General features: G+C 54.1%; 1 protein-coding gene across 8 annotated transcripts; it reads right to left on the bottom strand.

Moving 5' to 3' along the window:
- Nucleotides 1-3,054: 3,054 nt before the first annotated feature.
- On the bottom strand, nucleotides 3,055-9,343 carry PCGF1 (polycomb group ring finger 1). 8 transcript variants are annotated; one of them, XR_435472.2, is made up of 9 exons: nucleotides 7,689-8,310; nucleotides 7,157-7,262; nucleotides 6,847-6,999; nucleotides 6,621-6,692; nucleotides 6,389-6,494; nucleotides 5,986-6,199; nucleotides 5,772-5,852; nucleotides 5,376-5,461; nucleotides 3,055-3,561 (listed from the first exon to the last, which is right to left on the bottom strand). XR_435472.2 is itself a non-coding variant. In XM_006760000.2 (9 exons), the coding sequence occupies exons 1-9, from the start codon at nucleotides 7,779-7,781 to the stop codon at nucleotides 5,623-5,625; spliced, it is 780 nt and encodes a 259-aa protein (XP_006760063.1). In that variant the 5' UTR covers nucleotides 7,782-8,310; the 3' UTR covers nucleotides 5,527-5,622. The 8 variants fall into 8 exon arrangements, 7 of the variants coding, with proteins under 7 accessions (XP_006760063.1, XP_006760061.1, XP_015416985.1 ...); XM_006760000.2 differs by lacking the exons at nucleotides 3,055-3,561; nucleotides 5,376-5,461 and adding an exon at nucleotides 5,527-5,670 and having other exon boundaries at nucleotides 5,986-6,072; nucleotides 6,166-6,199; XM_006759998.2 differs by lacking the exons at nucleotides 3,055-3,561; nucleotides 5,376-5,461 and adding an exon at nucleotides 5,544-5,670.
- Nucleotides 9,344-13,338: the final 3,995 nt, after the last annotated feature.

Here is a 13,338-nt window from a genome sequence, read left to right as displayed (position 1 = left end):
GAAGTTATTAGCGGGCACTGGGCCTGGGGGCACTCAAGCCCGGCAGAGCGACTGCAAACTGGGTATAGTGGGGATGAGATGCACAAGCCGGCACAGGTGAATGGACTCCAGCCGGCTCTGCAGCCGGACCCAAGGCTGCCCCAGCAGGGCTCAGAGGCCCTCTGAAATCAATTAAAAAAGCAAAACAAAACATGGAGAAGCGGGGAGACCTGGCCCTCAGGAGAGAAGACACAGCAAACCCAGAGCGAGGGTTATTGCTCAGGAGGGGTCTTTGCCAGGAAAGACTGACCTCCACAGAGGGCCTTCTGGTTACCCCTGAGTCTATCAGTTGATGCCTTTGTCTCCCCATTAAGCTTCTGTAGTCCCAGTTGGGGTTCCCCAGCCTGGGAGCAGTGGTGAGAGGGGTCCCTATAGAGGAGTGACTCGATACATCCAACCAGATTCTGGGACAGAAACCCCTGCCAAGCCAGGGACAAACTCTAAGGACTGGGATAGTCATTCCTATTTTATCTGGTGTCATCCTAGGTGTCATTCGCTCTTCTCTTCTCTCTCCCGGCTCACCTACCCAGGGCTCACACCAGGGTGAGCACCTCCACTGCGCTCTGTGGTAGGAATAAGGCAGTTCTGGGACGGCGGCTCCACCAGCGGAGCCCAACAAGGCAAGGCTTTTGTTCGCTTATCACAATCCCGGGTAGCTGGTGGGTTCACAGCCCAGAGACAAGCCCCACCACTCCTGTGGAGCTCTGCACTCTGAAGGAACTCTCTGCTATGGGCTTCTTCTAGTTTTTTCCTATCAGTGCCATGAAGAAGTAGGCCGGCCCCTCCTGGACTGTCCATTCTGTCACCTTCTCTGTAAACCTCTGCACCTCCAATCATCTGCAGTGATCTGGGTCTACCGGTCTATTCCCTGGGGCAAGCAGAGCCTGTGGTTGGGGTGCCCCAATCAGAGCTTGGGAGATCTGAGGCATGTGGGCCAAAGACTCCTTGACAAAGACAGGAAGACACTTTGATCACAGTGGGGGGCGAGGGAGGGTGTAAGGAACCTCACGGTGTGATAGTGACCTCGCCACCCAACGGAAGTAGACAAACACAGAGTCTTCTTGGTGCTCCCTTCAATGACCACCCCTTCCCCCCATACCCACAGATACTCACAGTGCTCTGGTGGCAGCCTGAGCAACACAGCCCAGTGGGTCAGAGAGCATAGCCAGGCCACAGCAGAAAGCTGAGATGCGTCAGGACCTTGTTAATTGGTTATTAATGGTGGGGGGCAGAGGAGGGTCAGGAGAGATCCTCCTAGCTGGAGGCTTTAGCCCTCTGAACCTCTTGGTGGTTTCACTTAATATGAAATTAAAGAGGGTCCCAGGAGGATGCAGGAACTGGCTAGCTCTTGTACCAGGCCAGTCACCAGACACTACAACTTTCACTCATGTATCATCTGTGTTGCATTTGTCATCTTTTGCTCTCAGTATCTAGTGTGTGTCTGTGGGGAGTGTGGGGCTCTCCTAAACGGCCCTGGCCTTCCTCCCCTGCCATCTCTCCTGCCTACCTTCTCTGCTATGCTAACTGGGCTCTGGTAATGGGGTTGGACAATGGGGTTAGGGGCAATCCCCAGATGTGCGTTTGGGGGAGGAGAGGGAAGGAGAGACTAGTAATGGGAGGAGGCTGCTGACAGCAGAGCCCGACTAAGGTCTCCCCAGCAGCCAGCGACTTGTCCAGCCTATTGTGGGGCCACAGGAGGGGACTTTTCCCAGCGAAGCCTCTGGAACCTGAGCTGGGGAGAAACCGGATACTCTGGTCCTCGGAGGGGGTAGGAGGAGGGTGAGTGATTAATGAGGAAGATTAAAAGATTAAACCTGGGTTCTAGGCTTGGGGGGCACTCAGTTGACTCGACTTCCCCCACTCCAGTTTGGGGGGGCTGACAGGTCCCAGTGCTCCCTGATGTGAGCCTCTTCCTCCCCCCTCCCATGATCCAACCCTCCCTGCCTTGGGTCCTTCCTAGAGCCATCCACAGACATAATCATTCACCACTGCCCACCCCCAACCCCTACCAGGACGACAGTTTTCCTCTCCCAGCATTCTCAAGCATTCCCTCACGTCTCACTCAGATTCCCCTCATTGTTCAGAAACTTCAGGGTCTTCCACTCCCTCCCCTCATAGAGATCTCCACATGCCTACGTTCACTCCCTCAGGAAGGTGCCTCAATTCTCTCTTAAAATAATATGTAGCCCTAGCAGGTTTGGCTCAGTGGATAGAGCTTCGGCCTGCGGACTGGGGGTCCTGGGTTCAATTCCGGCCAGGGCACATGCCCGGGTTGTGGGCTCGATCCCCATTAGGGGGCATGCAGGAGGCAGCCAATCAATGATTCTCTCATCACTGATGTTTCTCTCTCTCCCTCTCCCTTCCTCTCAAGAATCAATAAAAATATTATACAGAGAGGAAGGGAGGGGGATAGAGAATAAGAAATATTGGTAAGAGAGAAACATCAATCAGCTGCCCCCTGCACACCTCCCACTGGGGATGTGCTTGCAACCAAGGTACATGCCCCTGACTGGAATCGAACCCGGGACCCTTCAGTCTGCAGGATGAAGCTCTATCCACTGAGCCAAACCGGTCAGGGCAATAAATATATTTTTAAATAAAAAATGTTTTTATTGATTTAGAGAGAGAGGAAGGGAGAATAATAGAGAGATAGAAACATTGATCTGCTGCTTCCTACATACCCCCCACTGGGGATCAAGCACGCAACCAGGCATGTGCCCTAACCTGACGAGAATTGAACCTGTGACCTCTTGACTCATGGGTTGACACTCAACCACTGAGTCACACCGGCTGGGCTAAATTCCCTCTTTTTAAAAACATTTTTTATTTATTTCAGAGAGGGAGAGGGAGAGAGAAACATCAATGATGAGGGAGAATCATTGATAGCTGCCTCCTGCACGCCCCCTACTGGGGATCAAGCCCATAACCTGGGCATGTGCCCTTGGTGGAAATCAAACCCGGGACCCTTCAGCCTGCAGGCTAACGGACCCAAACCAGGTAGGGCTCAATTCCCACTTAATACTTTCTCTCACCTCCCATCAGGCCCTTTCAGACTTCCATTTCCTCGTCTCTGCACCTTATCTCCAGCCTTATTCCCCTTCCTCATCACCCCCACCTTTTCTCTCATTCCCAGACACCGCGCCTCTCCCTCACCCAGCCATCCGCAGCCTCCCATCTGGTGAGTCCCTTCAACCTCACCCAGGCCTGCCCCAGATTGGCCCCTCTTCTTGGTACAGAAATCTGCTCAATAAACTACCTTTAGTCTTCAGATGTTGCACCGTAGGCAATCCTCTGAATTTTGTGCGTGTGTGGGGGGAGGTAGTGGGGGAATCCTCAGAATAACTCCCCTGGGGCGGTGCAAAGGACAGTCTGGGAGATACGCCCCCCCCCCTTTGCCCCAGTACCTTTAGCCAGCATGAGAGGTAAGTGGGAGTTCATGGGGGAAACTCCAAGCAGAGGAGCTTGGTGCGGGCATCCATCCATCTCGCACACTTCTGGGATTTTCTCTTGCCGAGAACATTACTGCAGAGTGAATGGATTTGGATCCTGAAGTTTCAGTTTCGTTATTTTTAGGACTCGGGTTTGTAAGTTCTTTTACACTGGTTCACACAGAGCTCTGCGTAACCGCCGCCAGCCCCGCTGCCAGCCCGGGGTGTGCGGGCCGGGGTGGGGAGCTGCGGAATACTCTGACGCCTCCCGCCTCTGCACACACTTACACCCTGGGACCCTGAGTCCCTTGTCCAAGTCAGTCCCTTGTCCCTATATCCTCTCCCAGCCTTCCCCCCTCCCCCCAAGTCTTGGGAGAAACAGGCCAGGCTGAGAGGGACGGGTCCCCCCATCTCTGTGCCAAAGGCTGGGCCGAATCGCAGGGTCCCTTCTCCCAGGCGGAAGCGGCTGGGCGAGATAGGGCGGCGGCAGAGGCACCGGAGGGCGAGGACTGACATGGACGCCGGGAGCGGGCCGGTGCGCGCGGGTTGTCAGAGCCCAAGAGAACCGCGGGCGGGATCCATCCGCCCTGGCCCCTGGCGCAGATCCAGAACCAAGTGACCCAGGGGATAGGCATAGGGTCTGCTGCGTGGAGCAGGCCAGAGAGCAGGGGAAGGAGCCCATAGATGAGGGAGAGAGATGCGGAGCCCGCAGCTGGCCTGCGTCAGCAACCTGGGGAAGTTGGCCGCTGCACAGCCGCGGACAGACAGAAATCAGGCTGCCTGGAGCTAGGGGTGAGGCAGGGCAGCTGCTCCCCCAGATCCGGCCGGAATGCCCCTGGTTGCTCCTGGGCCCCAAGCCAGGTGTCATCAAAGGCCTCCCCCCCAGGATGGATGGGCGCGGGCATCCATCCATCTCGCACACTTCCGGGATTTTCTCTTGCCGAGAATATTACTGCCCTCAGGCAGCCTCCTCTTTTAGCTGGCCATTCTTTTTGTTTATTTTTGTTAATCGTCACCTGAGGATATTTTTTCCATTGTTTTTCAGAGTGGAAGGGAGGGACGGGGAAGAGAACACCCGTGACTGGTTGCTTCCCCCATGCACCAACACGGGAGGCAGAACAGGAATGAACCTGCAACCCAGGGACATGCCCTTGGCAGGGAATCGAACCATGACCCTCTGGTGCACCAGTGGCCACTCCCCATCCCAAGCCCCAATCAGACACTCCCCAATTCCTGCAGCTGCTTGAGCCGCCCAGGTCCCCAGGGTGTCTATCTTTCCCCCTAGCCCACACCTCTCCCTCCAGTCACTCCTCAGAACCACCCTTTCACACACACACACACACACACACACACACAGACACACACACTGCAAGTTTCTGGCTACCCCAGTTAGAGACCCACAGGAGTGCTGCCTGGGTTTATTTCCAGAGCGCAGTGCTCATGGCCAGGCTGGCACAGACCAGGAAGCTGCTGACTTACTCAGTGGAGTGCTAGCCTTGCTGCTTCCCTCTCGTTCCTTGGAGCTGCCTTTGCCCTCCCGGGCACCAGCTCCCTCTCCCCTCAATTCCTCTCTCTACAAGCTGGCCTCCCCTCGCCCAGGTACCTGAAGGCCTGCTGAAGCTTGTCTAGACAGCCATGTCTCCAACTCCATCCCTGTGTGTCCCATGCCCCCATTTTTTTTAGCCTCCTCCAATTATGCACATCTTTGGATTTTTCTTTATAATATCACTCTTCTCCAGTCCTGCAGTGACCACTGTCCAACCCGAGCCCTACTCTCACCACTCTTGCATTAGGACACTCAGGCCTTTGCCACATGTTGCAACATTCAAGGACAGAGAGAGCTCCCCTCCAGAAAAACTTCCCTTCACCAAAACAACTGGTGTGGGGGCCTGACTTCACTCAGCTCACCTGGGTTTTACGTAAGTAGGGTCCTCTACCCCTCTCCTGTGGTCATTTGCTGAGGGTCATCCTTCTTGATGACACTCAGAGGATTTCTGAGGGAAGCAGGACACAGGACAAAGTATGAGTGTGTAGTAGGGATAAGAAGGAGGAAGAGAGGTGCTTTTTAAAAGTTTTTATTTCAAAAAATAAAGCCACAATTTCACATAAATATCTGGGGAGGGATGGGAAGAGGGGTGGGGCAGGAGCTTGGCCCCTACCTCCTCTTCTCTTTCACACTGTACTGTAAAAGCAAAGGGGCTGGCTAAGGGGAGAACAAGGGGAAGAAGTCGTCAGGGAAGAGTTCCTGCGAAAAAGGCCCCCCCAGCCCACCCCTGCCCTGGAACTGCCTTGGACCTGGCTCACCTTGCCGAACCATCGGGAGAGCCAGATCTGTTTCATGGTCATGTGATCAGGGAGGACTTCATTGTCAAAAAGGAGCTGCACCTATCAGGGAGGTGGGAGCACTGTGTTAGGAACTCTCCTTCCTCACCATCAAGAACTCACCCGGTCCCCTCTAAACTCTCCCTCCCCCTGCGGCCCCTTCTCCTCCCAAAGAAACCGACTGTGGGACACTCACATGCTGGGGATTTAGCATCAAGCGGTGACAGAGGACCCTCCGGAGGTGACGGACCTCAGCTCTAACAGAACACCTGACATATTTGTTCTGAGGGTGGGCAGGGAAGGGAAGACAAGGTGTGTGAGAGAAGGGCCCCGCGGAGGTGAGTCTCCTGAGAGGCCCTCCCACAGCCCCTCTCACCTGCAAGACGCTTTTATTCTTGTCTTTGCCAGAACTGGGGGAAACAGACACAAGTTAGGGAGCACTATCCTCCCCTCCCCCGCATCCCCACCCAGAGCCATGACATTATCTCTTCAAGGGAACAGACACTCGCTTAGCTTACTGCGAGCCCTCTCCCTGAGCCCCTCCCTGACTCTGGGTCATTGACACTCTCACTTCAGACAGCCCAGGGACTGCCTCTCACCTCAGCCGCTCCAGGCACAGGCTCAGCTGCTCATCATAGCGATAGTAGTGGGCTTTTGAATGGTCAAAGCTGCAGAAGGGGAGGCCGAGGTTGCTCAGGGCTGGCTCTGAGAAAGACAGAGTAGTGAGGCGGGCAGCACAGATTCTACACTCCTCTTCCCCCAGAGAGCAAAACCGGGCAGGAGGAATGCTCTGGGGGCTTTGCCTTACCCTCCTGCTGCCAAGGGACATACCTTCCCCTCCTGGCTGCGTGACTCGGTCCAAGCCTCGGGACTGGTAGAATTCTCGAATCCGTTTTTCTTCACCTGGTAGGGAGTGGAGTATGGGAGTCAAGTCTTAACTGTCCCTCTGGCTGTCAACCTCTTTACCTACGCAATGCCCACCAAAGCCCTCATCACTACAAGCTGCTACCCAGCATCCGCCCTCTAGAAGCCCCTCAGAGTCAGGTTGGTCACTCACTGTCTTGCAAGCCAGGCACCAGCTTGTACACGATGTCCTGCATGACCCGGTCCAGTTTGAGGTTGAGCAGTGGCTGTGTCTCGTGGATCTTGATGTTGCACATGGGGCAGTACTTGCTGGTTTGGAGGTACTTCACAATACAGCTCTTGCAGACTGGAGGAAAAGGAAAACAGACTCTCAGGCCCTCGGGGAGTCAGGTTCTCGGGCTGGACGGGGTGCCTGGGTGGTTGGGGCAGGCAGTGCAGAGGCTACCAGCCAGCTGGGTGGGAACCAGGGCCTGGAAGAACCAGCCAGGGTCCAGGGAACTCACAAGTATGGAGACACTCTGTGATGGTGGTGGCATCCACGAAGTAGCCAGCGCACAGGCAGCAGACGATGTGTTCATTCAAGTCTTTGATCTTTACTCGGACCTCCTCCTGCGGACACACCCTCCGTCACCGATCACCCTTTCCAATCCCAACCTCGGTGCCTTCCCAGCCTGGGAGTCCCCTCTTTCATCACATCTCACAGCCAAACCCCGCACCTTGCATGGTCAGCAAGGGCTTAGCTTCCGGGGGCTGACACTACCCCTCGCCCAGCAGAGGTCTCCGCGCATAGCGGGGGCTCCCTTCACGTGGACTGGCCCGACCTTCCTTTCCCAGGGGAGACCATACGACGACGGCGGCACAACACGCAGGCGTCTTACACCAGAGTTTGGCAACTCGGACCACAATCGCGCAGGCGCACTGTGCCCCCCGCCTCTGCGCAGGCGCACTGGGCGCCCGGCCGTCCCGGCCTGTCCTCTAGTCGGCCCCAGTCAGCCCCGCTAGCAGACCACAGCAGTAACCCTGCCGCCCCTGCACCTCGTTCCGTAGCGGGTCCATCTTGTACACTGACTGGAGCTGGTTCCGAAGCCTCATCGCGATCGCAATCTGGCCCCCCTGAGGAGACGCCATCTTAAAGGCTGATCCTGGCCTGCCACTTCCGGTGCCGCCTGCAGGGCGGGACTTGTCGCCGAGCAACGAGGGCTTAGGTCTTTCCGGATTCGCTGACTCTCCGTAAGGCCCCGCCCACGCCCTTTCTCCCCCGTGTGCTCACCTGAGCCCCAGTGGCCCCTCCCCCTCCGCAGTTGGTAATTGGGGAGTGGGGGCGTGTGGGGAGGGGCCGATCTCATTGACCCCCTGCAGTAATAATCATCGAAGACCCGACCGGACCTCGGGACGAACTTTTGGGGCCTGCAAAAGCCTGCCTCCTCCTTCCCCCGAAGGCCGGGCGTCTCCGCCCGCCACCGCTCAGGGTCGCCCAGCTCTGGTGACAACCACGCTAAAGCCCCTCCCGCGCTCTCCGTGTTCTGTCGCCCTCGTCGGCCGACGCTAGACAATGCGGAGCTACATCCGACGGTGGGCCTTTTCCCGGCTCCAGGGCGGGAGTTTCTCAGGGTTTCGCGGAGGCTCGGGGAGGACGACGGGAGGAGGAACCCCTAGAGACTTGTGTCCTCCCCTGCCGCCGGGAGGAGGGGGGCAGGCCCTCGTTAATGATGATGATTCAATCACCGGCGCCTGCGGAGGCCTGGGACAGACTAATGCAGAGCAGATGCCGAAGGAGGAGGGGAGGACGACTAGGACACGGCCGCACGCCGACGCGCCCCGGCGGCGGGTCCCTGCAGGAGCAGAAGCTCAGCTCCGTGTTTGGGGGAGACGCAGGGGTCCCGAAAGCTTGTGCGCCGCTGTCCCCAGGTGCCTCCAGTAGCACCAAAACCCAGTGTCAGTTTACTGTGAAGTATTAGCACCAAGTGCAGTTGGAGATGAAAGAAGGGGAGATCCCAGTGCAGACCTCGGAAGGATTGCTGAAGGAGGTGGGGCTTGGTATGGGCACAGTTTAGAGCTGGGGTGCGGAAGAAGTGTGGTGGGAATAGAAGAGGGAAGGCTGCGCGGAGGGGAGGGGCCGAGAGGGACAGGGAGGAGGCCAAGGGGTGCATTTGAGAGCAGCGGTAGAGGCAGCAGGACTGGACGGAGCTGGGACTTTGAGGCTGTGGGCCATGGAGAACCAGCTGACTCTTTTGCAGAGGGGGGTGACCCTATGAGAGAAACATTTGTGTGCATTGATGTTCAGAGTGAACTGGAGTGGATAAGCGACAAGAAGTTTTGGGAGTGGTGATGCTTTAATCACCTACTCACTATAGCCATGGCTTACCTCGTTGGTCCAAGATGCCATCATCTGTCCTCTGGATGAGTACTGGTTTTTTTGACCGCTTTTCTTGCCTCCACCGTTGCCCCTCTTTCAGCAATTTTCAATACAGCAGCTCGGGGTAATTCTGGTAAAATATGAATAAAAAAGGATATAAGGAAAAGAAATTGAGTTGATGGGTATGTTTATTATCTTGTTTGTGTTGGTGGTTTCATGGGTGTATGCATACGTCAAAACTTATCACATTGTACACTTTATTTTTTTCACATTGTACCCTTTAAATATGTGCAGTGTATTGTATGTCAGGTTTACCTTAAGAAAGCTGTTAAAAGTAAAATTTAAAAATGGGTGCCTTACTTTTTTGTTTATAAACTTCCAATAGCTTCCCTTTATTAAAAAAATATATTTTCACTTGGGACCTGGGCATGCACCTTTGACCAGAATCCAACCAGGGGCCCTTCAGTCCGCAGGCCAACGTTCTAGCCACTGAGCCAAACCACTGGGGCAGCTTCCCTTTTTAATGAAAATAAAAGGCACAATCCTTACAGTGGCCTGCAAGGCTCTGCATGGTCTCGCAGTCACTCAGTCTCTCTGGCCACACTGATCCCTCACTGCTCCACAGACACACAGAATGTACTCCCACACTGTCACCAACTGGAAATGTTCAGATGCACAAATGGTACCTTTCTTCCTTCAGGTCTTCACTCCACAACGCCTTTATTATTATTATTATTATTATTATCATTTTTATTGATTTCAGAGAGGAAGGGAGGAGAGAAACATCAATGATGAGAGAGAGAATCATTGATCAGCTGCCTCCTGCAGGTCCCCTACTGGGAGCAGAGCCCCCCAATGCAACCTGGGCATGAGCCCTGACCTCCTGGTTCATAAGTTGATGTTCAACCACTGAGCCACACCAGCCTGGCACTCAACAAGGCCTTTTTTGATTATTCTAGATAAATCACAGCTCCCTACCCTTTTACTTCTTCTCGCCCTTCCTTGCTTTATTTTTTTCTTTTTAGCGATTATTATTATTTAATGTATTGTATATTTTTCTTGTTTTACACCTGCCTCTCCCACTAAAATAGAAGCTTGTCAGTGGCATAGACTGTTTTCCCCTGTTGTATTTATACATCTATATCTCCAGTGCCAGGTACAGAGGACTAACAGTGCCATGTTCAATGAAAAATTTCTGGATGGCCCTAGCTGGTTTGGCCCAGGGGATAGAGTGTTGGCCTGCAGACCAAAGGGGCCTGAGTTCGATTCCAGTCAGGGTTTGATTCCAGTCAAGGGCATGTACCATGGCTGCAGGCTCCTTCCTAGCCTGGGTTCTGGTCAGGGCTCTCGCAGGAGGCAACCAATCGATGTTTCTCTCTGTCTTTCCCTCTCTCTAAAAATCAATGGATAATATCCTTGGATGAGGATTAAAAACATTTCTTTTCTGGATGAACAAATGAATGAATGTAGGTAGTCCTGATGATGGCCTAGATTAGGCTTTTATCAGTGGGAATGGAAAGGAAGGGCTGTTTATGAATTTCAAAGGAAAGCACAATAGGAGGGAGTAAGGAGCTTGGGCGGATAGCCTGTCTTCCAACCTGGTGGACTTAAGGTGGCTGCAGCAAAGGCAGGTGCAGTTGGCCAGACGGCTGAAATGGTGGGGCTGGAGCACCGGTGTCAGAACCAGGGATGAAGGTCTCAGAGTTTTCTGGGTGGATGTAGTAGATGGAGCTATTGAAATGGATGAAACCTGAGCAGATGGAGACAGAGAGAAAACTGAAGTATGGACTCTAAAGAATGCTCACAGTCGAAAGTGGAAGAAGAAAAGTCAGTGGAGGAAAAAAACATAAGCAGTCACTATGCAAGTCCAAAGATGTGGAATAAGACAGTATTATATAAGGAAACAAAAAAAGGGACATTTCAAGAAATAGTTGGTGATCAATGAAGTAAAACATGTCCGAGATTTCTGGATAATGGACACTGGATACTGACGCTTCCTGAGAAGGTCGGTGTAGTGAAGCCAGCTTGCAGTGGGTTGAAGCCAGCTTGCAGTGGGTTAAAAGAATAAATAACGAGGAAATGGAGGCAGTGGGTGTGGGCACGAAAAGAAAACAATCTTCCATGAAGAGTCAGGCAAAGACTTTGCCTAGATAACAGCGATCTAAGACAGTTGAGGTAGGAAGAACTAAGTTAATGAAAGAAATGATGACACAGGAGTGGGGGGACCATCTCAAGGGAAGGCTACTATACCAATAGCAGGAAGGAAGGGAAGGCACAGAAGCACAGGCTGGGCATGTGGCCTCTTCTTGTGAAGGTACAGGCTTGAAAACTTGAAGAGTTGGGGGCCACATGCATGTAGAATATGGCGAGATGAACCCAAAGTGGTGTGTATGGGAGGTGGAGGTGCTGACCACACAGTCTCCATCTTCAACATAAACTAGCAGGAACCACCCTTCTGAGAGAACCAGGGAATCCGCAAAGTGAAGGCAAGCAGAGGAATTCCTAGGACTGTGGCTGACAGACTGAAAGCCCTTGTTCTTGAAGTGGGGCACTGGAAAAAAAAGTTTTAACTCCGTAGAAGATGTGTATGTACTACTGGTTTATGGCCATTCTCCTCAAAGGATCAGTTAGGCCATCTCTGGGTGGCAGTGCCATCTGTGCTGACCTTAAAAGGCAGGATGTAGAGTAAGGAGGTATACAGGTCTGTACTATGCTGACTTTTTCTTCTTCATTGATTCACTCGCTGATGCATTCCATTGATGCATTTATTCAGTTTGTTTGGAGATACTAGTGCCACACTCTTCTCAGAGGCCCACCCCCTAGAGTGGGAAAGGGACTGGCAAACTCCTAACTTGCAGGTCAGTCCCCCTCAGAGGCTTTATTTATGTATTTTAAATTTTTTTATTTATTGATTTTAGAGGAAGAGAGAAAAGGAGAGTAGGAAGGAGAGAGGAAGGGAAAGAAGAAGGGAGGGAGGGAGGGAGGGAAGGAGGGAGAGAGAGAGAGAGAAGAGAGAGAGGGACCGAACCCACAACCTTGCTGTATCGGAATGAGACTCTAACCAACTGAGCTACCCAACCAGGGCCAAAGGCTTATTTAGTTTGCTGTCTCCTTAGCCTCTCTGTTCACATCTGGGGGGATCAGCCACGCTATTTCAGAAGGTTTTGCCTGAATAGCAGGTTTCACGTGCCCTAGTGGCTCCATCCCTCTATTGTTGAAAAGGTTGCTTGTGCTTTTGTGAAAGGCTAGGGGAGGTGATGATGCCTGTCTTTTTCACCAAGATAAGAACACACCTGCCAAATTTGCAGACCTCCCCCCAGCCTCCTTTCAGAAGAGGTGGTTGACAGGGTGGGGTAAGGGCCGGAAGAATCGGTTGATGGGTGTGAACAAGGTTGGGGAAGGATGTTAGTATTAATGCCCACTGCTCCTTCCCCCAGCCTTCAAACTGAGGCTTCTGAGAACAGAGGGGCTGGTGGCTTTGGTGGGGAGAAAGCCCACTCCCTTTTTCTCTTCTTTATTTTCCTGCCCAGATGCCCAAAACCATTCCTCCATCCCCTAGAGAGAAAGGACCCATCATCCTGCCCCAGGCACCAGTCTGCCAGCCCATCTGCTGGGGAGAAAGAAGGGGCAGCGCCTTTCCCAGAAGATCCCGAAGAAGCAACTGGAAGATTCCGCGCTCCTCGGGAGACCCATCCACTAGGCTTAGAAGGAGAAGGCACGCTGGCTCCCATGGAGCACCAGGCAGCCTGGAACGGGGCACGGGGTGGGCTGGGGTCGAGGAGCTGGGTTGGCACATCGGGGTGGGGCCCTTTGGCCACCACGTGTCCGAGGCAGGTGCGGCGGCAGGGGCGGGTCTACGGCGCAGGGGCCCGCCCGGCCAGGGGTCCCATCCTGGGGAAGGACGCCGAGTTCACGCACTCCCAGCTCCTGGGTCCCGGGCCAGAGGTCATGAGGTCACCAAGCCGCTTTGGTCTTTGCCCACCTCGCTTCTCTGACGCGCTCCAGGCACAGTGTCCTGCGCTTGGGTAGGTGGAGCGTCCATGGGAAATGAGGCGGCGGGTCCTCTGAAGGCTTCAGTGTCTCCCGTGGAGATTTCGTCCTCCCGCCGGGGGGTGGGGTAGGAGGGTGTGAGACGAGACTTCCTAGGCGCGGAGTCCCCGCTGTCGGGGGCACAACAGGCAGCCCCAAACTCACACCGGCCTGAGCTGGCCCGAGTTCAGCCGCGAGTCCGCTTTACACCCAGTTCAGAAAATCGAAATTCTAAGAAACACCAGGGCACCCATTGCTGGCGCTCCCGAAAGGAGCGGGGGGCCTCGGGAAGAGGCCAGG

The sequence above is a fragment of the Myotis davidii genome, unplaced genomic scaffold, assembly GCF_000327345.1.
Source record: "Myotis davidii unplaced genomic scaffold, ASM32734v1 scaffold1477, whole genome shotgun sequence".
NCBI lineage: Eukaryota > Metazoa > Chordata > Mammalia > Chiroptera > Vespertilionidae > Myotis > Myotis davidii.
The sequence above is the reverse complement of the archived record's forward strand: the minus strand, read 5'-3'. Positions and strand labels throughout refer to the sequence as shown.